This window comes from Mizuhopecten yessoensis, unplaced genomic scaffold, assembly GCF_002113885.1.
Source record: "Mizuhopecten yessoensis strain PY_sf001 unplaced genomic scaffold, ASM211388v2 scaffold11041, whole genome shotgun sequence".
NCBI lineage: Eukaryota > Metazoa > Mollusca > Bivalvia > Pectinida > Pectinidae > Mizuhopecten > Mizuhopecten yessoensis.
Window position 1 is genome coordinate 681910 of NW_018408849.1, and position 23685 is coordinate 705594.

A 23685-nucleotide genomic window follows, 5' to 3' on the forward strand; every position below is an offset into this window, starting at 1 on the left:
AATGAGATATGGGGCTAATACTTAAAACCCCAGAGGCGCATTAAGGATGTGCTCTTCTGAGGTTTCAATCACGTTAAAATCTCGGTTTGAACTTGTGTAACAGGTTTTTATAATAATTAAAAAGTTTTGATCAATTTTGATAACACACATGCATCTGAAAATGTGTCAAAAAACTAGATGCCTGTTTTTTGTTTAACTGTTTTTACAAGAATTTAAAAAAATGACCAAATGATGAAAGTTTGCATTTCTTGCTCTCCACGATCCCCACATTTCGCGGTGGCGTTCTATGGCGTGGAGGGGAGGTATAAAAAATGTCAACTGTAACATGCAATAATGTTTAAAATTATACATGATTAGCTTTGTTTTGTTTACATATTCATTGTAATTGAAGCACTCTCGATTTTTTACCCCAAAAAATGAAAACAACAAATAATAATTGGACAAAAAAAGAAGCACACGAACCTCCCATTGTTGTTACTTAAACTTCTAAACATATTAAAAATAAATTCTAAGCTGTGGTCTCTGTGTTTCTATTACTAAAGAAAATGTTCGCTTGAAACCGATTTGCCTCTAGCAGTGCACTGGTTAGTGTAATCTTTCAATATCTCGCCAGTATACCAAGGGAGACCACCGCGCTTTGTGCTTTGCGCTTGTAAAGTAATTTTGTGTAGTCAACGACAAAAAATGAAATAGCAGTTTTAATCAGAAGTAAGGGGATACAATATAATTCTTTGTAACCGGCGGGTTCTTGATATCATGTTTGGAAGAATTGGATTTCTTATAATACAGTTCTTCATGTTTTCCCCAAGTTCCTCCAAAGCAGGTATGAGATAACTCTTTAACTACCAAACGTGCAGCAAAGCTCTGTTTACAAAATCATAACAAAGACATGGGCTTTGGCGTAAATAGCTCACCCAAAAAACTGGGCCGCCGAATTTATTAAATTATTTGTTTTGTTTTTTTCTTTTGATTATTTTTTGAAATGATTTCTCTTTCCTAATTTTGTTTTCTTTTGACTTTTATATTCGAAATGAAATACCCTTTTGTAAAGGTGCGGCCAATTAAAACCGCTGCTAAATAAAACTAAAACCGTCTAATTAAAGAAGCAGACTCAAAAGTCACCAAAGATAGATCAGAATATGCTGGAAAGCAGGCTACCCAACCCTTACTTCCCTATGGGAAGGGGGTGGTAGATTTTCCTAGGCTCTGACCCGCTGGCAGTGCTGTCTCACCTCTGATCGTGCCCCTAGTTACATATATTTTTTTAACAATATATATATATGCCCACAGCTTTAACCATTAATAGGGAAATATCCCTGGTCACAATGCCTTAGATCATAAAAACAAACTCTTGGTGAATGGCGTCTGATTCTCGATACATAATATCTATCACAAAGTGTTCAGTATATATTAAATAAATATGATGAAGTTGAAATTTGAACATGAATTCCGACTATTAGAACTGAATGTATGACATAGATAACATGAAACATTGACTGGTAAAACTTAAATAACATAGATAATGACTAAAACATGGAAAATTTCAACAATCCTTAGCCTTTTCTTACCTAATTTTGTATATAAAACACTCTTCTTTAGCCAGTGAAAAGATACATAATTATTAACTCCTCTAACTTATAATAAAACTAATACACAATGCAATTTAGAACCTACAGTATTGGTTAACATCCAAATCTTGCTTTCTGTGCTGAATAAGGGAAGGAGGGTGGGGTTTTATGAAGATTTTGAAGTCTAATCAAAAATTAGTACTTCCTTTTCTTCGTTTTATTGATATTTCTGTGCTTTATAAAAATGGCGGATCTAAAGGCTGTGGGTTTAAGGATTGGGGTCAACGTACAAGAAGCCAGGGGGCCCTTTAGCCTTTGACCTTTCGACCAATAGGAATCCTCCATTCACTCTGAAGCAGGGGCCCACAGGGGGAAACCCAACTGTGGGTTCCCAAAAGGGATCTTATTAAATGAAAAAAATCGTATATAAATATAGTTTTAATATTTGTTCTTATCGGAAAAGTTTGAACATTTGAAACTCTTTATACAACGGACAATACGTTTTGTTATTGAAAATACAGTATTATATTTTTGAAATTGCATCTATAGCAAAAATAGGACACTTATTCAAAAAACTGTGTTGTATTTTATTTTGTCTAATTGTTGGTATTTTAAATAAATTACAAAGAAATCATAAAAACACTAATTCATTTAATTAAAGTTAATACCCAATAGTACCAATCAAAGAAAAATATCATGTTTTATCTTTAATCTCATTTAGTGACATTGATTGCAAAACCTAAAATGCAAAGCGACACATTGATTTGTGATAATGCATGATTCTATTGATTAAATAAAAATATGTTCTTACATCATTTATAATCAGGCAAGCAAACGTTATACAGTATAGATGACATTATATAAAAATAACGATTCACCTTTAAAGACACCGTAGGCATACTAAGTTGTATTCGATATGATTCCATACGTTTCTTGGACTTTCTACAATCGTCATGTATATCATGGCCCGAACAAATGTATTCATATTGGTCTTTTATTCTCATCACATGATACAAAAAACAACATTACAAAAACGTAAAAAGGTAAAATAACTAAACATTGAAATACATTGTCAATTCATTTATTATACTTCACTACACGCGGAAAAACAAACTCCAACATACAACTGTATTATGTGTGGTTATACCAACATCATACCAAAAAATATTGGCTGCAAATGTTGGTGTTATTTTGAATATTAATAATATTGGTTGACAAAATGCATAATACACATTCAATTCCAACATAACGTGTAAAGTTTTTGCAGTTTTTTAATTAAAAAATGGCATATTATGAAATGGACACACTCTAAAACGTTTCTGTCAGTTTTCATTTCAAATAAAAAAAACACTGAAAAATGAACTGATGAGTCGATATGCATCTATCTATCCCTAAAGATTTTCCTATCTTAATATGCAATCATCTTTCTACATTTTACCATCCTTCATGATTTGCTTGATAAACTGATCAAGATCAACATTCGATGAAAACCCAAGTCTCCCAGGTCGTCTGACGGCAATCGTATCAGGTTTGACGGTTGACCACCATGATTTGGTTGTTGCCTGTTCTTTGCTGCATTAGGTTGAGTTCCGGTAGAGGTGTCGTTTGACTGTTGTCCATCCTGGTTTAGATGTTGGCTGACTTGTACTGTAGAAGGCAGAGTCCCTGTTGAGATGTTGTTTGACGCCCGTGATGTACAGAATGTTGATGAATGGGATCCCGTATAACACGCAGTTACCACAGCCGAATCTGTGGATGATGTCGGTCTGACAATAGTTGAAGTTGCGGGGAGTCTTTTACTTGATGCTGTTGCGCTGGCAACAGGTTGGGCGCAAATCTGCAATTGAGGAGTAGTATTAAGACGCACGTTTCTTATTAAGATAGAGGACAAACCAATAATGTAATGAAACACACACAAAAACTGATTATATATATATATATATGTAAGTAACACCAGAACCCTTTACTTTTCGAAAATATTTACAAATCAAGAATGGGGAAAACCTAGTGACTACATTATCCATACATTTGTCGTATTTTCAAATTACACCGATACATGCATTTGTGAAATTCCATAAGATTCTATTATACCAGATTTATCAATCCAAATCCATTATTTGTTCTGGATGGACCTGTGTTCTGTGCAAGTTGTGTTGTGGGTTGACCGGATCGTCCTATTTGGGACACGTTAGAAGACGCCACGACCAAATTCTGTGCTATCTGTAAGCTTGCTCCTGTATTAGTGGCAACAGATGTTGAGGTCGTGACGATGGTTGGTGTTGCTGATTGACTGTCTAAACTCACTATGAGCGCAGGCTGTGTTGATGTCTGAAATATAAAATATAAACTTCATTTATTTAACAACAATCATGAAACAAGTTATTTCAACTTATATTAATCACTCTTGTTGGCCCGGATGTTAGCGCGTGGGGGGCTTGGTGTGGGAAAAAAACATGTACCCGGAGAAAACCCACGTGGTCGGGCAGGTGACCCCAACCTTTTCACGTCCGATCGGGGAATCGAACCCCGGCCGCCTTGGTGAAAGGCAAGTGCGCTATCCACTGCACCACCCAACCTCCCCATGTCTGAAATCATGCAAACACGCAACGTTTAGCTCCAAACCTCAGCGAAGGTTTATCAAGAATATATATACATGGGCAAGGAATTAACATTTCGGAGGAATCCTTTCCTTTATCGAGACACCTCGGCTAGCGTAAGCCGAAAGCAGAATTTACACTGAGCGTATCGTTGACCAATGACAGTGTGTGCGAACAATGACAAACACCGGTAAACATGAAGCTTGAAGATGCTTCGTCTGGTGATAATGAGTGGGATATAGAGTAGAAGATTTCGAAATATCTTTTTAAAGGGGAAATATATGTTAAATATTTGTTCTTGTGAAAGATATGTTTAAGGAACGATAAGAGTTTATTCTCCGTCAGGAATGAACGATAAAGGCTTGTCCTCCGTAATGATCGAACAAAAAGGGCTTGTTCTCCGTACGAACGAATGAAAATGGCTTGCACTCCTTGCTTAGCACGAGTGAAAATAGCAATGCATACAAACATACAAGTAAGCAAATTTGATACGTGTCGACCATGGAAAAAACGAAAAATAATATTGAAAAAAACGTACGTGAATTTGTAACATTTGATGACAAACTCATGACGTCACGCTTGACAAGGCTGCGAGTCATTCTTGATTTATTACTCAGCTCTGCCTGCTATTACCTTAAATTATTTGTCTATAAAATGTAATCAGTTGTGTGGTAAAATAAAAACATCAGTGTATGAAGCAATGGTGTACCAAAACTACCACTAAGCATATCGTCGTTTCACCTGCAATTGAACAGCACGACTTCAGCATTGAAGGCAGTGAATAGAAAATACTGTTCTGATTGGTCCGTATTAAAAGTGATAAACTCATATATGCAGAGATTGCATTAAGTATACAACACTTCATTGCTGGAGCTTGTGTTAATGATTGACAACTTACCGCAATCGAAATGGCTGCTGATGCTGTGTTTGGTCGGACAATGGTTGATGTCGCTTGTCGTGTGCTTGTGTTCACTGCTGATGTACGGGCCTGTTTGGGTGCAGGTTGTACGGTGGTCTACAACGGAATCATATACAAACAATTCATATTCTTAAGACTATGTGTACATTTGATTGGTACTTGAAACAGTTATATCAGTTAAAGCAAAATATCAAATGATTTGACAATCTAACTTGGCAAGTTCAGAGGTACACATTTATTACATCGGATTAAATTGAAAAAGGCAACTACATTGTCTTATCCAGTTTTAAATGTCTTTATAATTAGTTGCACGAACATCTTATTGATATGAAAAATTATCGGTTCACGATCTTTCAGTAATTTTTTACTTACTGTTGTCGCTGAACGTTTCTTTGTTATTGTCTGATGATTTCCAGATTGATATTTTCCTGCATTTTTTGATTGCGCGATGCATCCCTCTGCAATTTTTCTAGCTGTACCCTTTACAAATAAAACATAACCCTGAGAAATTCAAATACTCAAAATAATAAATTGCCGTTATGGTAGGATTGGTATCCGTGGTGAAAACGAAGCACGGTACATACTCTCTAATATGCTTATCATAGACTTCTACTTGTTTACAAATGATATTGAACAATTATATTGAACTTTTAAGGACGGACATGAGCATGAAATACTTTCTCAATGGGACTGATCTAGACAGAATTATTTTAATACAGATTTACAGCAGTATTTTTTTTATGTTATAAAATTCACTGGCGTAATTTAATTCTATATATGTAACATATAAATAATTGAATTCATTTAAGATAGTGTCAAATGGAGTACAGAACTAATTGAGAACATTCCTTAATTAGATTACTTACAGACTCTTTTATTGCCGATATTGGTCGGTAGCCGGGTACGTTAAATGGACACTTACGCTGTCTGCTCTGTTGATTTCTCTATTCGAATCAGAAAAAATTGCATACGGAAACGGTTTATAAAACAAATTAAAAATAATTGAAAAGTATTAAACTTATAAGTATCGCCTTGTGAAAAGACGACCTAATGATACTGGAAATTGATAGATCGAAATTATATGCGTTTCGATTGCCATTTGTTATAACAAAACAATTGTTTACGTACATTGGTTGTTCTAACGGCTTGAGCAGGAACATTTCCGCCCTACAAAAAAATGTTAAAATTAATTGTTAAAACACAGAATATAACATGTGCTGAAATAATTTTTTTTAAATTAATAATTATTGTTGATGATAAAATCCTCAAAAGAAAAAACATACCACCTTTTGATCTGTAAAATGATACAGTGCCACATACTTAAACTAATACCAGGAATATGGACGTTAACGAATACACACGTAGCAATAAGTATATAAAAATGTAGAATAGTCTATGCAGCAGCACAACTGTTTAAGGTTTATGTATGGCTTTTCGATGACTAGTGAGGTATGTACTCATCAGATACATGTGGTATAGACACTAAAATGGTTGTGCTACAGCAAGTTCTATTCAAACCATACTAATTTGTACGAAACTGAAGAAAAAAGTTTAGAAAGAAAAGTGCAGTTATATGAGTTGTCATGCAAGATATTTTGGTATCATTTGCAAGATATTTGTGTCATAATTAATGTAAAACCACTGTTAAAGATGCACATACTTAACAATACCTAAAATAGAAAAGCATACAAAAGTAAAACCGTGTCATGCAGTCAAGAAATGTACATAAACATAAGCTTTCTGTATTACTTGTTCCTTCACTTATACATTTTACGAAATTAATAGTTAGACATGAAAACTATTTCAGGTGTTATTCATAATTACCTGGCGTGGGTATCTGACTCTCCTCATTATATCCTCACGGTCGGCGGGACTATGTTGTCCAAGAAGTTCACTTACTTTCCTCAATGTTTGACTCTTGTGAAGCTCTGTTGCATTTCCGGTTTCCACATACGTCATCTCTTCAACGCACCAATCAGGAACGTGACCGGACAGTTCGATACATGCATAGAGTGCTTCATAAAGCATAGCATACTTCTCTTCATTGTCAGAGTCTCTTATTTTGTTAATATCCTGAAATGATACTACGTTCTCATCCCAGCCAGGTGGCGCAGTAGCCCAGTCAACTACTTTCTTTCCTTGTACCTCTTTCACAAGCCTAGTTACTAACTCGCGAATGGTTTTCATGTCATTCAACGGCGGCCCTGGGTGTTTTTCTATATCACCCGAGTTCCATAGTAACAACAAAGCAGCTTTACCAAAATAATGTTTTAACCGTAACTGTTTTTGTAATGCTGACCTACTTAGGATGCTACAAAGGAGAACTATATACGCAAGGAGAGTAAAGATCGCCTTAACAAAGCTTTTACGTTCTTTCACGTCCAAAGCTTCCTCCTGTGAAGAAAAATCATTGATATTAAAATCTTTTCTAAATTGATCTGTTATTGAAGTTTTGTATTAATCCACACTGAGTTAAGCGTTTTGCTAATGAAGTTGTAATAATAAAACAGGTCATGTTAGTGAGACGAGCATTTGTGCTATTTTTTGTTTTAAAAAAGATTCAGATAAATTTCAGCATTAGTTTAAATTGTCGCGACAGATCTTGATTTCGAAACATCCCGACAAAAAGCAATAAATTTGAACGTTAAAAACTAAACAAAGATGCTCACACCAATTTTGTTTACAATTAAACATTGAGATGCGAATATCCTTTTACATTGAACAGGTGTTATTTAAAAGAGTAGAGTTTACAGATCCGTTGTATTTTGGTGTGGGTGTATATACGCAATACTTCTTCCCTAAGTTTGATTTTATTAAACACCATTTTGAAAAGACCAACGTAATATATTTAGGCGATTTGTCTTACACTGCATAATAATATTACCAATTTATGGTGTTTTATAAATTCAAACATAGGGAAGAAGTATTGTGTATATACACCCACATCACAACTTCTATTTCAAAAGTGAAAATTGGAAAATAAAATACAACAGGTCTTTAAACTCTAATGTTGACCTTTCCTCGCATATCATTATCTTAAATTTAATGATACCAAAATAACAATGCAAATTATCATTGTTTAAAATACTACAAATGGTAGTTTTTCCTTGTTAATTTACATGCATCGGTGTTTTATGAATGAGAGTGGGTTTACTTATAGGTTTGAACAGTCAAGAATAATTATTAAAATTTCTTACATATTTGCTAAGAAAATGTGTTATTTACCAAATTTTCTATGACTTCTTGCTGAAAAAGGGATTTAAAATTACAGCTATTGTAAGATGTTATTAGATTCATGGCAGTTATTTACGTTTGAATTAAATATTGCAGAAAATTAATCCTGCTTCTAATCTAATTAGCTGTTATAATTTAATTATATAAATTTGATATTTTAAAGGATTGATCTGTCACAGTTATTTCATCATTTACAAAGTACGAACTATACAGTTGTAAATTCTGATAGGTATTCTTCTTCGGGCTAAAGTTTCTATAACAACACTAACATGGTTTAACAGGTGAGAACATTGTAATTGTCAAGTGTCATATAACCTATTCAATAGAAATGGTACTGACGCATTCTGTTACTTCCATAAATATTAATAAAGACTACCCTATCTTGATAACTTCTTCCTACATTATGAAATTTCAATAAAACGCTGTTATGATATCTTCTGATTTAAATTTATTGAAATCAATTACGTGGACTGAAGTCTTTTATCTCTTGAATTTCTATTTAAAATTATATTTTTTCAGTTTTTTAGGAAAAGGAATGCATGAGACAGTTATAATTTGCTAATAAAAGTAGATAAAAATATAATATTCACAGAACATGCGTAATCATTGTTTCAAACCATTACGATACTGAATATCTTTTATTCAAATCAAATGCATCATAAGAAATATTCTATGTCAACAGAATACTTCCGGATGAAATTTGACATTGACTAGATTCATGTCATGAATTCTTTTCTCTGTGGTTTATATCTATTATCGAATTTTAAGTTATTGCGAAATGTTGGTAAAGCAAATTAACAACTTACCTGCAACATCATCTCTTCTGAGACCTTAAAGAAGAATTGAAATGATATTCAGTTTTGAGATCTGACTTGATTGCATGCTATTATTCACATCAATAAATTATACATAAAATGCTAACTCAGGAATTTGTTTGAACTTCCATGAAATTATTTTGTTCATGAAATATGAATTATTATTATTTCTAGCACTCATGATTCTGTATCATTCTTTAAAACCATCAAAAATCTATATCTTTCCTCATGTATCATTAGATTTTAAATGAGGCTGACATTGAAATTACCCCCGGTATTTTATCTATTCATCTTAATAGGCCATTTGATAGGTTTTTTTAATAATTGATTAATTCAAAACATCGATTCACAGAACCCTTGTTACTCACCAGCTGAAGTGCCCATCCAATCATCGGCTGTATGATGATCATTTAAAATGAAACGTCAAAGAGAAAATTGGATACGATTAAAACCAATACATTTATGCTGAAGTGATTTTGAAGTAGAATGTAAGAATCAGCTCTTATCTTGATTTTCTCCATTTTGAAAAGACCAGCATGATATATTTAGGCGATTTGTCTTACACCACATTATTACATTGTCAGTTACCCAAAGTATTTTATCTATTCATCTTAATAGGTCATTTGATGGGTTTTTAATTATTGATATCTTAATTCAAAACACCCGATTCACAGAATCCTTGTTACTCACGTTCAGGCGTGCCTTCTCACGTTGCAGCTGTATGATGATCATTCAAATAAAACGTCAAAGAGAAAATATCATACGATTAAAACCAATACATTTATGCTGAAGTGATTTTGAAATATAATGTGAAATTTAGCTTTTGTTTTGATTTTCTCCGTTTAAAAAAGAACAACGTTATATGTGTAAGCAATTTGTCTTGCACTTCATGATTACATTGTCAGTTATATTACATGGTCATATTCACGGAAAACGAAATAAAACAAATTAAAACACTGATGGTTGTTAGTTTCTGGTTTACTGTAAATGCATGCTTCAAGTTAACCGTCGGTGTCAGCATAATGGTTGATAGGTTAACATTAAAATCTTCCATATCACTTCTTTCTCTATGGTACTCGTTAATCATTAATGGTGCCTTATATATTCAAACATACGGTATAAGTAATGTGTAAATGAATGCATTAACATTGAAAGGTCTTTAAACTCTACTGTTGACCTTTCCTCGCGTATTTATAATCTCAAATGTAATGATACAAAACGAAATATAACTAATTCAAACCCTAATGGTTGTTTCTGATAATTGTTCTTTATCGGGCTTAAGTTTCAATTACAGCACTACATTGGATTAACACTGTAATTGTCAAGCGTCATATAACCTGATCAATAGAAATGGTACTGATGCAGTCTGTTTTTCCCCTTAACTATTGATAAAGACTACGTATTACGTACCCCTTTCTTGTTCTCTTCTTCCTACATAAAGAAATTTCAATAGAACGCTGTTATTAAGGGAAGAGAATGCAAGAGATAATTATAATTTGCGAAAAAGTGTTGATAAAAATGTTAAATTCACAGAACATGCGTAATCATTGTTTCAAACCATCGGATACTTAATATCTTTTATTCAAATCAAATACATCATAAGAAATGTTCTATGTCAAAAGAATTCTTTCAGATGAATTCTGATATTCACTAAATCCATGTCATGAAATCTTTTCTCTGTGCTTTATATCCAATATCGAATCATTAGTTATTGCGAAATGTTGGTAAATTAAATGAACAATTCACCTTCATCTCCTCTTCGTGCTTAAAGACAAATTGAAATGATATTCAAATTTGAGATCTGACTTGATTGAATGCCATTATTCACATCAACAAATTATTTATTAAATGCTAACTTTGATGTTGATCGTGATTTTATCTAAAGTGCTAATATCATTACACGATTACTAAGAAATTTGTTGGAACATCCATGATATTATTCTGATCATTCAAATCGAAACGTCATCGAGAAAATACGATTAAAATCAATACATTACGCTGAAGTGAGTTTGAAATAATATGTTAAATTCAGCTTTTATTCTTATTTTCTTCATTTTGAAAAGACCAACGTTATATATTTAGTCGATTTGTCTTACACTACATGATGATATTGTCAGTTATATTACTTGGTCATATTCACAGATAAACAAAATATGGTCATATTCACAGATAAACAAAATATAACTAATTCAAACCCTTATGGTTATTAGTTTCTGGTTTACTGAAAATCCATGCCTCAATTTACTTCGGTGTAAGCATATTGGTTGATAGTTTAACATTACCATCGGTAGGATGTACTTCCAAATCACCGCTATATGGTACTCATTAATCATTAACGGTGTTTTATAAATTTAAACATATGGTTTAAGTATTGTGTATATACACCAACATCAACATTTCTATCTGTAAAGTGAGAATGGAAAAAATAAATCTGTTGTTATTAAAGATGCCAAGTATTGCAAAGTTTCTTTTATGTCGACGGAAGAACATAATGTATATATGGAAATTCTACTAATTTTAAAATATTGGAAAAACAAAAAATTAACTTACCTTTGTGTCAATCACTACTTTCTGCAAAAGAAGGATTTGAAATAAATTGCTGTTGTAAAATCGAATGTAATTGAATGATAATATTTATGCAAAATCAATGAAGTCGTCTCAGGAAGACCTTGTGTTGTTTATATTGGTGTTTTTTTTTCAATTAAGGATCTAAATACTGTACAACTGATGTCTCTGCCTTGAGTTTTGACCAAAATTGCGTCTCAGTTAAATTTCTTCTTCTGCACTTTGACAATATATACTCGAGAATATTGATTGTGCATAATATTAGCAAAGCATGAAGACGTTATGGCTGAATGAATTGTCGGTCATTTATAAAGGGAATTGCCCTCGTAATGAGTATTTTTATTTCAAAATGAGGGATGAAAAATTGTTAAACAGCATAAATATTTTGATCTATAAAATGAATATTTGAAAACAAGATGCTGCAGTGAAATATGATATGATTATAAAAGTTAACCGTTGTCTGTGACTTTTGACCATTTTGACGTGTTTTAACCTTTTTCTTATGTTGTGCTATATCTCGCTATTTCTCTTTTTCTTAACCTGGCTAGTTAATACATAGATATTTCTGGTAAGTTATAATGTAACATGATGGAGAGTATAACTTTTATTTCTGCTAATTGTCAGTGTATCGGGGACAAAATTAAAAGAATAGACCTTTTCTCATACTTAAAATCGAAAAAAATATTGTATTTATTGTCTACAGGACACTCGTTTTACTGAAGAGAACCAGAATATTATCAGAAATGACTGTGGGTTCGACTGTTATTTTAATTAATTCAAGTCCAATGTCAGGGGGGTAGCTATTCTTATAAATAATAATTTTGAATTTAAGGTGAAAAGGGGGAGGAAAGAGCTGTCAGGAAATTTGTTAGCCCTTGATATTTAATAGAGGGTTCACATGTTACATTGATCACGCTATATGACCCAAATACAGACACACCTAATTCTTTTGATATTTTAACTGACACAATTGACGACTTTGGAAATGACAAATTTATTATATGTGGAGATTTCAACTTAGTATTAGATCCTGAGTGAGATTATGACAAAAGCTATAAGAACATTAATAATAAAAAAGGAAGAGAAAAAGTTATTGAAATTATGGAAAACTATTCAATGGTAGACATTTTTAGAGATTTGCATCAAGATATTAAAAGATATACCTGGAGAAAGAAGAACCCATTAAAACAGTCTTCATAAATCAGCTATTGAATCAGGTTACAGGGCCGACCTCTCATTCCCAATAATTGTTTTAAAATTGAATGAATTCAAGCGGGGAAAGGGATTGTGGAAATTTAACTCATCTCTTTTATATGAGGAAGAGTATCATCAAATGGTGAAAAATATATATTTTAGAAACAAAAACTCAGTACTCTTTGCCAGTGTATAATCTTAATGCTATGATGAATATACCAGATACAGAAATAGAATTTGTAATTGATGACCAACTTTTTCTTGAAACTTTATTAATGGAAATCAGAGGTAAAAGTATTTCTTATTCATCTTATAGAAAGAAACAGCAAAGTAGGAAGGAAGATGATCTTAAGAGAAAAATACAAACTATTGAACAGCAGGAACATGTAGACATGGAAGATTTAGAAATTAAGAAAAGGGAATAACACAGTTATGGACTTTATCTGAACTGTTAAACGTAACTGAATTTTTAAAGCAAACATAGATATTCAAACACTGAGATTTTCGATACAAAACACAAATAAGATTACGTTATATTCAAACAAGATACTATTGGCCGATAAGATTAATTTTATCATAAACGACTTAGAAAACTAAATATATCATAGAATACCACTGTTGGAGGCTTGATGTCTCAAAATACAATTGTTGCATACATGAATCTAATCAAATCAGTATTTTCCTATCTTACAATAGTGTTAGATCACGGACTTAGATAACAAATAATATAAATAAAATATATATAATCTAATTCCGTGGTTAGATATATATCTAGATATATTTTATGTAGATATTTTAAAATGGTCTCATAAAAAAATACGGTATATAAAGGTAAAGTGGGCAAAAAAAAAAGCTTACCTTTGTAGATACCATCAACGGAAACCTTTTAGTTGACACATGTACCTTGAACGAAATCATTTTCCCTCCTGTTCTCCCAATTTTTTCCACATGAGAAGGCTCTTTCGCTGTATTGACCTCACACGAACTTTTGGAATCCATGTCCTCGCAGCAAGCGTCACTATCCAAGAACGTCATGTGTAATTCACCTGTAACACGTAGATACTTAAATAACATGGACAGGAATTATATTAACTAATAAATCATAACTAAACTGCTTCTTATTGGCTGAGAGTTCAACGCATGAAAATATTTGCCATAATCACCGGATTTTCCGATGATTATCAAATGCTTTATATATTCATTGGGTTAATATTTTTGAATTCCTCTTTATTATGTTGAAACAATTACATTTTATTTGGGGAATATTGTATTGGTCAAAATGACAGCATATTCATCATGTAAAAAGGTCATAATGGTATAGATATTGTATTTGTTCAAACAAATATTAAGACGAAATATTTTGATATAGCAATCCACAGATATTTACTTTCTCTTTCAGATAACTAGAAACATAAGCTGTATAGTAACTTGATTTGCCAGCCTGCTTACGACTGTTGGAATTATCAGACAAGCGCTAGTGAAAGATTCTTTTGTTTTAGCATTCAACTTATCTCTTTCAAAATATTAACCTTGGGTTGAGATATCTCTGTCTTCATCACACAAGAGTAATAGATTTTAATTGTCAATGATATACTGCCGTTGTTACGACATTAAGATACATGAGGTAGCAGAGTACAGTAGCGTACGGTGGCCATGGGTAATATTTTTATACAATGAATAACCCCTGTAATATAACATGTATCAAAATTTAAAAAAAAAATCAGCACTAAAATTGGCATATACATGATGAAGTGGACTATGTGGGCTTCATAATTTTTCAAAACAAAATATTCGAATTTGGTTTGAGACTACAATTTTGGGCATTTACAAATCTGTGTCTACACAACAAAAGCTAGCNAAGTTTACAAATATATATATATATGTAGGTGTGTTGTGCAGGATGAATCCGCTATCCATGTTTATCTGAGACATGCCCTTTATTTTTAGGGTCAAGCCATTTCTACTGTACTCTGCCACCTTATACACACAGACATTGATTTTTTCTGAAAAAAAGCCTTTTAATGCTTTATTCAGCTTCACTTTCATTCATTATTGCTTAAAACTACTCTAAACGTTTAAAAAGTTACATATAATGGTCAATATATAGGTCAATAGCCTATTATCTGTGGATGTATAAAGAGGGGTTAACTCGCCCTTTTCACAGGCACTTCACACTTCATCCCATATGTGTCAATTGTGTAATTGGTAAAGTTGATACCAAACAACAAATAATTCACAGGCTATCTCCTGATGCATTCAGACTAGATTTCAGTCTGTTTCCCTTAGTTCAGCACCCGGTATCCATGGTAACTAACACATAAAGTTGTATTTATTGAAAATGGGTAAAATATCTGTTTTCATTCTAATTACACTATTTTATATGTTTTTTTCCACTTGATTCATCATACAGATTAAATTAGCAAAGTCAATAATGTCAATAAATTTTATTTCCATAATTACAGCTGAAACAAACTTTTTTTTCTAGTGAAATATGTTAAATGACCAATGTCTGGGGTCACTGTCAATTCTAGGCGAGGAAAGTAAACAACGGTTGCTATGGTGTCATTTGTCTGATGTTTCAGAATATCTGACATTTTTGTGCTGTTCATCGGTTACGGGAAGTGTGTCTAGTTTGTTGTTGTGATGGGTTTCCTGGTATTCATTTTGATATCAGTGAGCCTTGATGATGTCACAGATGCCCATTGATGACGTCATAGTTATGATGACATCACAGTAACTATGACATCATCACACAAGACAGAAACAGCCTTGTATCACTGTACTGTTTTGTTTTTCTCATGCACATGATCTTAAAGCATCATATTTTACCCAAAAAGAAATTTTATTCCTGAAAACTAAAAAGTTATTCAAGTTTTAATTTTACAGATTACCTCCCTTTATTGGTAGTTTGAGAGCAGAATTGGTAAAAAATCACCAATCAGGAGAATTCATATTACTCGGTCACTTTTAAAATGAGAAAGGAAACGGATACATCTTTTTGTTCATTGTGTCATTTTCCAGACATTTAAAAGGTTTTGATTAAATTTTTTGGGAAAAAAAGGGATGTATAAGGTAGCAGAGTACAGTAGCGAACGGTGGCCATGGGTGGTATTTTTATACAATGAATAACCCCTGTAATATAACATGTATCAAAATTTAAAAAAAAACAGCACTAAAATTGGCATATACATGATGAAGTGGACTATGTGGGCTTCATAATTTTTCAAAAAACAAAAATCCGAATTTGGTTTGAGACTACAATTTTGGGCATTTACAAATCTGTGTCTACACAACAAAAGCTAGCTTTTCATGTAGTCTATTTTTGTACTCAGCACATGTGTAAATATTGTGAAAAATCCACCGGAATCACCTATGCTAAAACATGAGTATTTCTGTTACCGAGTAGGCGATATTTAATTTCAGACAGGTTTTAAGAAAAACAATTCTACTTGCGGGGGTCAAATTCTGGGTTAAAAGTCATGTTTTTTTGCATATTTTGGTGTTTTTTGATGTGGTAACCATGGTTTTCAGAAGTCCCAAATCTGGGGAAATCACTTTTTGATGTTCTTCTAAAAAACACCTATTCAAAATGAAGTTTACAAATATATATATATATATGTAGGTGTATTGTGCAGGATGAATCCGCTATCCATGTTTATCTGAGACATGCCTTTATTTTTAGGGTCAAGCCATTTCTACTGTACTCTGCCACCTGAATACAACTTATAATCCTTAATTTAACCAACCTTCTTTAAAACCATTTTTAAGAATGGCCCCAGGAATTTATAACTTCATCAGTTCTATTTAATTGGCTTTATTCTTATAAATAATAAATTGGATGTTATGTTCCATAACATGGTTGACTGCGAAATCATTTATATATAATGCACCGAACATTAACGTGATTGTATTGTTTAGCCTTTAAACACTTCCAACACACAATTATACACCAATTTGTATCGAATACACAAAGAATTGTGTAATGTTCAGGAAGACGCTTACCTTAATATTCCGAAATATAGACAGTCCTATTCCTTCAACAAACACTACTGATTTTTGACGGGACAGACTCGCGTTTCATATATGTAGGTGAAACACTGGTAATTTCCATTACCTCATTCACTTAGCTGTATGATCTACCAATCAGGGGCTTGTATGCTTAAGCAGAGCTTAAAAACAACTATATTGTAGATGTAGGTGCTGCCCATAGTGAAACACATACCCTACTATTAAGATTATGCTTTTATGGATTTTGAGCAATACATTACTTTAAAAATTTAGAATATCAGAAAAAAACTTGGTGGACTAAATAATTTTGGGAAGAAATATTTCCACAGCATTTAACACAATGCTTCAGCACATTTAAATTACATATAACAAGACAATGTTTGTAATATGTAAAGCAGAATAAAACATTATATTTTTAATTCTTTAACCCTAGTTATAACCTGACATGATCCACTCCATTCAGGTCTGCCCTAAAAGAAATACACAAAACTCGCACCTGAAAGAAGATACCCTGGCAGTATTTATATAGAAAATCTGAAAAAAAACTCATCACATTTTCTAAATCACCGACAGTTCGATTCAAATCGAAGTAATGACAACTGAAAAATGTACTGCCCCCCAGTTAATGTGGAAGGGACTATAATTTCTCAGTTGCCAAAACTATTTTTGTTGGGCCAATGAATACGTGTACCTCACTTTTGACAACTTTTAGTCTCTCGAGCAAGACTTTAACCGCCATTGGCAAGCAGTCGACCTTCCATTTCAGGCACTGCTGCACAGCTAAGAACTAAGGGGAACCTACATATAAAATTTGAGAAAGATCCCTCTGGTACTTCCCGAGAAATAGTGGTAACAAACTTTCACTATCAAAATCAAAGATGGCTGCCTGTCGGCCATGTTGTTTATCCGATCAGTCTCAAAATGTTGCCCTGCACAGCTTAGGACCAAGGGGAAGCTACGTATAAAATTTGAGAAAGATCCCTCTGGTACTTCCCGAGAAATAGTGGTAACAAACTTTCACTATCAAAATCAAAGATGGCTGCCTGTCGGCCATGCTGTTTATCCGATCAGTCTCAAAATGTTGCCGTGCACAGCTAAGGACCAAGGGAAGCCTACATATAAAATTTGAGAAAGATCCCTCTGGTACTTCCTGAGATATAGTGGTAACAAACTTTCACTATCAAAATCAAAGATGGCTGCCTGTTGGCCATGCTGTTTATCCGATCAGTCTCAAAATGTTGCCCTGCACAGCTTAGAACCAAGGGGAAGCTACATATAAAATTTGAGAAAGATCCCTCTGGTACTTCCCGAGAAATAGTGGTAACAAACTTTCACTATCAACATCAAAGATGGCTGCCTGTCGGCCATGTTGTTTATCCGATCAGTCTCAAAATGTTGCCGTGCACAGCTAAGGACCAAGGGAAGCCTATATATAAAATTTGAGAAAGATCCCTCTGGTACTTCCTGAGAAACAGTGGTAAAAACTTTCACTATCAAAATCAAAGATGGCTGCCTGTCGGCCATGCTGTTTATCCGATCAGTCTCAAAAGTTGCCTTGCACAGCTAATAAAAGGACAAAGGGGAGACTGCATATAGAATTTGAGAAAGATCCCTCTGGTACTTCCCGAGAAATAGCCATAATAAGTTTTCACTATCAAAAACAAAGATGGCTGCCTGTCGGCCATGTTGTTTATCCGATCGGTCTCAAAAGTTGGCCTACACAGCTAAGGACCAAGGGGAAGCTACATATAAAATTTAAGAAAGATCCCGATAGTACTTCCCGAGAAATAGTGATAACAATCTTTCACTATCAAAATCAAAGATGGCGGCCTGTCGGCCATGTTGTTTATCCGATCAGTTTCAAAAATTGCCTTGCACAGCTTAAGACCACGGGGAGGCTACATATAAAATTTGAGAAAGATCCCTCTGATACTTCCCGAGAAATAGTGATAACAAAAGTCTCAAAAAATGCCTTGCACAGCTAAGGACCAAGGGGAGCCTACATATAAAATTTGAGAATGATCCCTATGTTACTTCCTGAGAAATAGGGATAACAAACTTTCACTATCAAAATCAAAGATGGCTACCTGTCGGCCATGTTGTTTATCCGATCAGTCTCAAAAGTTGGCCTACACAGCTAAGGACCAAGGGGAAGCTACATATAAAATTTAAGAAAGATCCCTCTGGTACTTCCAGAGAAATAGTGATAACAATCTTTCACTATCAAAATCAAAGATGGCTGCCTGTCGGCCATGTTGTTTTTCCGATCAGTCTCAAAAGTTGGCCTGAACAGCTAATATAAAGACCAAGGGGAGCCTGCATATAAAATTTGAGAAAGATCCCTCTGGTATTTCCAGAGAAATAGTGGTAACAAACTTTCACTACCAAAATCAAAGATGGCTGCCTGTCGGCCATGTTGTTTATCCGATCAGTCTCAAAAGTTGGCCTACACAGCTAAGGACCAAGGGGAAGCTACATATAAAATTTAAGAAAGATCCCGATAGTACTTCCCGAGAAATAGTGATAACAATCTTTCACTATCAAAATCAAAGATGGCGGCCTGTCGGCCATGTTGTTTATCCAATCAGTCTCAAAAATTGCCTTGCACAGCTTAAGACCACGGGGAAGCTACATATAAAATTTGAGAAAGATCCCTCTGATCCTTCCCGAGAAATAGTGATAACCAAAGTCTCAAAAAATGCACTGCACAGCTGAGGACCAAGGGGAACCTACATATAAAATTTAAGAACGATCCCGATAGTACTACCCGAGAAATAGTGATAACCAAAGTCTCAAAAAATGCCTTGCACAGCTAATAGTAGGACCAAGGGGAGCCTCAAAATAAAATTTGAGAATGATCCCTATGTTACTTCATGAGAAATAGTGATAACAAACTTTCAATATCAAAATCCAAGATTGCTGCCTGTCGGCCATGCTGTTTATCCGATCAGTCCCAAAAGTTGCCTTGCACAGCTAAGGACCAAGGGGAGCCTACATATAAAGTTTGAGAACGATCCCTATGTTACTTCCTGAGAAATAGTGATAACAAACTTTCACTATCAAAATCAAAGATGGCTGCCTGTCGGCCATGTTGTTTATCCGATCAGTCTCAAAAGTTGCCTTGCACAGCTAATATTAGGACCAAGGGGAGCCTGCATATAAAATTTGAGAAAAATCCCTCTGGTACTTCCCGAGAAATAGCGATAACAAACTTTCACTATCAAAATCAAAGATGGCTACCTGTCGGCCATGTTGTTTATACGATCAGTCTCAAAAATTGCCTTGCACAGCTAAGGACCAAGGGGGGCCTACATATACAATTTGAGAAAGATATCTCTGGTACTTCTTGAGAAATACAGATAACAAGAATTGTTTAAGGACGACGGACGCAGGGTGATTTGAGTAGCCCACCATCAGATGATGGTGGGCTAAAAAGTATCAGACGAGTTTCTTACAGGCCATTTGATATCCAGATTTTCGCAAAAGTTGTGTCAATTCAATACCAATATATATTTTATGAATAACTACAGTTGAAGAAATAACTTTGGCAGAAAGTGTTTCTATAATATAAGCTTGTGACTATCTACTCGTAACATATTTAGCAGAATGCATAGTCAGTGCACAGTGTCACGTTACAATCACACATATGCTATACTGATATGGGTCACAACACGCATACACATAAATGTACGTATGTTTATGTGTGTTGTGACCCATATCAGTATAGCATATGTGTGATTGTAACGAATACAGGTCGTTCCGGCTCCCAAGTTGTTCCGTCCATAGTCGTTCCGACCTTAGTAGTTCTGGCCCCTTCCCGGTCCGGCCGCGTATACTTAGTCGTTCCGACCCCTACCCGGTCCGGCCGCGTATACTTAGTCGTTCCGACCCCTACCCGGTCCGGCCGCGTATACTTAGTCGTTCCGGCCTCATATATTATATATATGATTCATGTTTATTTGGAATTAAATTTTGCATTAAATTTATTTAAATAATGGATAATACATGTTACTAATTCACAAAAATAAAATAAAAAATTGTACATTTGTTGTCTTTTCATTTTACATGTTGTCTAAAACAAAATACACCTGTGTAAACGTACGGAGTAAGATTGCTTTTAAAGACACGTTACAATACTGTCTTTTGTTTATCTTATTACCTCGTGCGTTGGAAACTGTATGGCTTCTAGAAGACGCTGTGTAAACACCATTGGTGTATAGTCTACCGACGTTGTTTTTACTTTTAGTTGATAAAAGATGTTGAATCTTTTTGTCATCACATCTTGTTGAAATCTATCATTGTCGATCTTCCAAGTGTGAAGATGCAAATTTGTATGATTTCAACTAAACAAAGTATAGATATCATTACATATAGATTACGTACATATTAGTTATATTTATAAGATATATTTTATCATTACGTATAAGTAAGTTATATTTGTTAAGATATATTTTATCATTACGTATAAGTTAGTTACATGTATAATTGTTAGATATATTTTAAGAGCGTAGCTCTTCTTGCGCCAAAGGCGCAAGAAGCGAAGCTCTTTTCCGGTAACATGTGTACGAACAATTGAAGTCATGGTAACATCGAAATACTATGCTTCCAAAATCCTTCGTCACAGAAGTAGCTAGTATAGAGTTACCGCGGTCCTATTTCTACAATGCTGTTTAGCTTTGCTACACATTCTCAAAAATATCTCTTTATTTGATATTTTTTTTCTATGGTTAGGTAAATTCATGACATTAAAAATAATAGAAACTGAAGCTTCTTTCAAATTTTCAGTCTTTTCTTCTCTCCACCTAAACCGGAAGTATATATTAACTACCAAACCGGACGGAAATCCAGATATTTTTGGGCTATTGTGATTCTCTTTTTACACGATTTATAGGGATCAGGCTAAGTATATCATGTCGGAAAATAAAATTAGAATTTAATCACCAATATACTTAACTTTTATAATAACAGATAATAACAGTTATATTTAATAAACAATACATCTTCAAATATGAAGTCCCTCTACTAGGCCTCACTCTTTCCGCAACATTACCCTGAGGCCATAGACGGGGCAATTAAATGCAACAGTAACAAATGCATTTGTGTTTTCTCTTGAACTGCATAATTCATTCGAATGTTTTTCTTTACTTATTATTAATTTTACATTAGTTACTTGATCGCTATAAAACGAATAAATAGATATTATTTTAAATAATGATATTTAGAAAATAAGACTGAAAAAACCCCAGTATTTAGACGCTTCTCTCGTTTCAGGCAATGCCTGTTTTCAAAATGAATGATTTTGCCTAGCAACAGATTCAAGTATATTATAAAAAAAACAATTACAGGTAAATTTTGAATGTATTAAAATGGGTAATGTTATGATTAAAAAAATATAGTATACTATCGAAACAAACGTACGAGCTGCGCTCTCTCCAGGCCATGCCTGAGTCATATTATCATTACGTATATGTTAGCTATAATTGCAAAATGTAAAACTGTTACATCCAAATTTATGTAAACATTCGATCCATGCATAAAACATAGTTCAATGATGATATGTGAAGGAAAACACTATATAGAGGCCGGAACGACTAAGGGACCGGAACTACTAGGTACGGACCGGGTAAGGCCGGAACTACTAAGGGGCCGGACCGGGAGAGGCCGGAACGACTTGATACGATTGTATTGTGACACTGTGGTCAATGCATTTATATAATTACGGTTCATTTTTTTCTTCATTATTTTATATTCGAATGAATGTAATTTACTGTCTCTAGTTCTAATAAAGTCGGAATATTGAGGTAACAGTAAGTTAGGATAACAAATATTTGAACAAAGGAACGGATATATTTCTCAGACGGAATACAAGCGCTAACTCACCACAGCTCTGTGGTATCCTCCAATCATACAGGCAGTGATGACAATCCCTTCCTGAAACTGCTCCGCTAAACCATTAGCAGGTACGTATACGTCTGTACAGTCTATGATCCTCGTCATGATCCTCACTCGGAACACCTCGGTTATCTTCCCCTGTCCCTACTAGTAGTTGGAACCAACCCCGGGAATTCCGGAACCGTGTAGCATCACCACATTGGTGTCAGCCAATGAAAAACATCTTTGCTTAAGCAGAGTTTAAAAATAACTTGCATACATAGGGACAATCCGGTAATCTCGGACAATTCACAATAAAGCTTGGGGCCTTCTCGTTGTTTGTACATGTGCGTTTGTAACATTTTCAAGCATTTCATTGAATGTGATTATCGGAGATTCCAATGGTAGCAGCTAGCTCTGTACAGTAGAAATGGCTACACCCTAAAAATAAAGGACATGTCTCGGATAAACGTCATGGATAGCGGATTACACCTACATGTATAAATATATTTATAAATTACATTTTTCAAAATGTGATTTCCCCAGATTTGGGACGTGTGAAAACCATGGCTACCACATCAAAAAACACCAAAATATGCAAAAAATCATGATTTTAACCCAAAATTTGACCCCCGCAAGTAGAATTTTTTTATTTTAAAACCTGTTTGAAATTAAATATCGCCTACTCGGTAACAGAAATACTCACGTTTTAGCATGGGTCAATTACAATCTACATGAAAAGCTAGCTTTTGTTGTGTAGACACAGATTTGTAAATGCCCAAACTGTAGTCTCACACCAAATTCGATTTTTTTTAAACAATTATGAAGCCCACATAGTCTACTTCATCATGTATATGCCAATTTTAGTGCTGATTTTTTTTTAAACTTTGATACATGTTATAAGAGCGAAGCTC

The 23685-nt window shown here is 34.0% G+C and overlaps 1 protein-coding gene and 1 long non-coding RNA gene across 2 annotated transcripts; both read right to left on the reverse strand.

The window, feature by feature from the left end:
- Positions 1–898: 898 nt before the first annotated feature.
- Positions 899–10894, reverse strand: LOC110464909. The gene is made up of 12 exons (XM_021520381.1): positions 10880–10894; positions 10544–10564; positions 9824–9850; positions 9502–9528; positions 9125–9148; positions 6909–7478; positions 6213–6251; positions 5951–6028; positions 5457–5564; positions 5064–5180; positions 3660–3896; positions 899–3405 (listed from the first exon to the last, which is right to left on the reverse strand). Exons 1-12 carry the CDS (start codon positions 10883–10885, stop codon positions 3013–3015), a joined length of 1647 nt encoding a protein of 548 aa, XP_021376056.1. The 5' UTR covers positions 10886–10894; the 3' UTR covers positions 899–3012.
- Positions 10895–11669: 775 nt separating this feature from the next.
- On the reverse strand, positions 11670–22949 carry LOC110464921. Its single transcript, XR_002464559.1, has 3 exons — positions 22781–22949; positions 13751–13938; positions 11670–11704 (listed from the first exon to the last, which is right to left on the reverse strand). It is a non-coding gene; the product is annotated as an uncharacterized LOC110464921 (long non-coding RNA).
- Between the last annotated feature and the right edge of the window lie 736 nt (positions 22950–23685).

What these genes read in the sequence shown, in the direction of transcription:
- LOC110464909 (XM_021520381.1), bottom strand. An exon ending in AAGAAGAGAACAAGAAAGGG is followed by an intron (nt 9,851 to 10,543) that starts GTACGTAATACG and finishes ATCATCATACAG; the next exon opens with CTGCAACGTGAGAAGGCACG. An exon ending in AAGCCGTTAGAACAACCAAT is followed by an intron (nt 6,029 to 6,212) that starts GTACGTAAACAA and finishes TGATTCGAATAG; the next exon opens with AGAAATCAACAGAGCAGACA.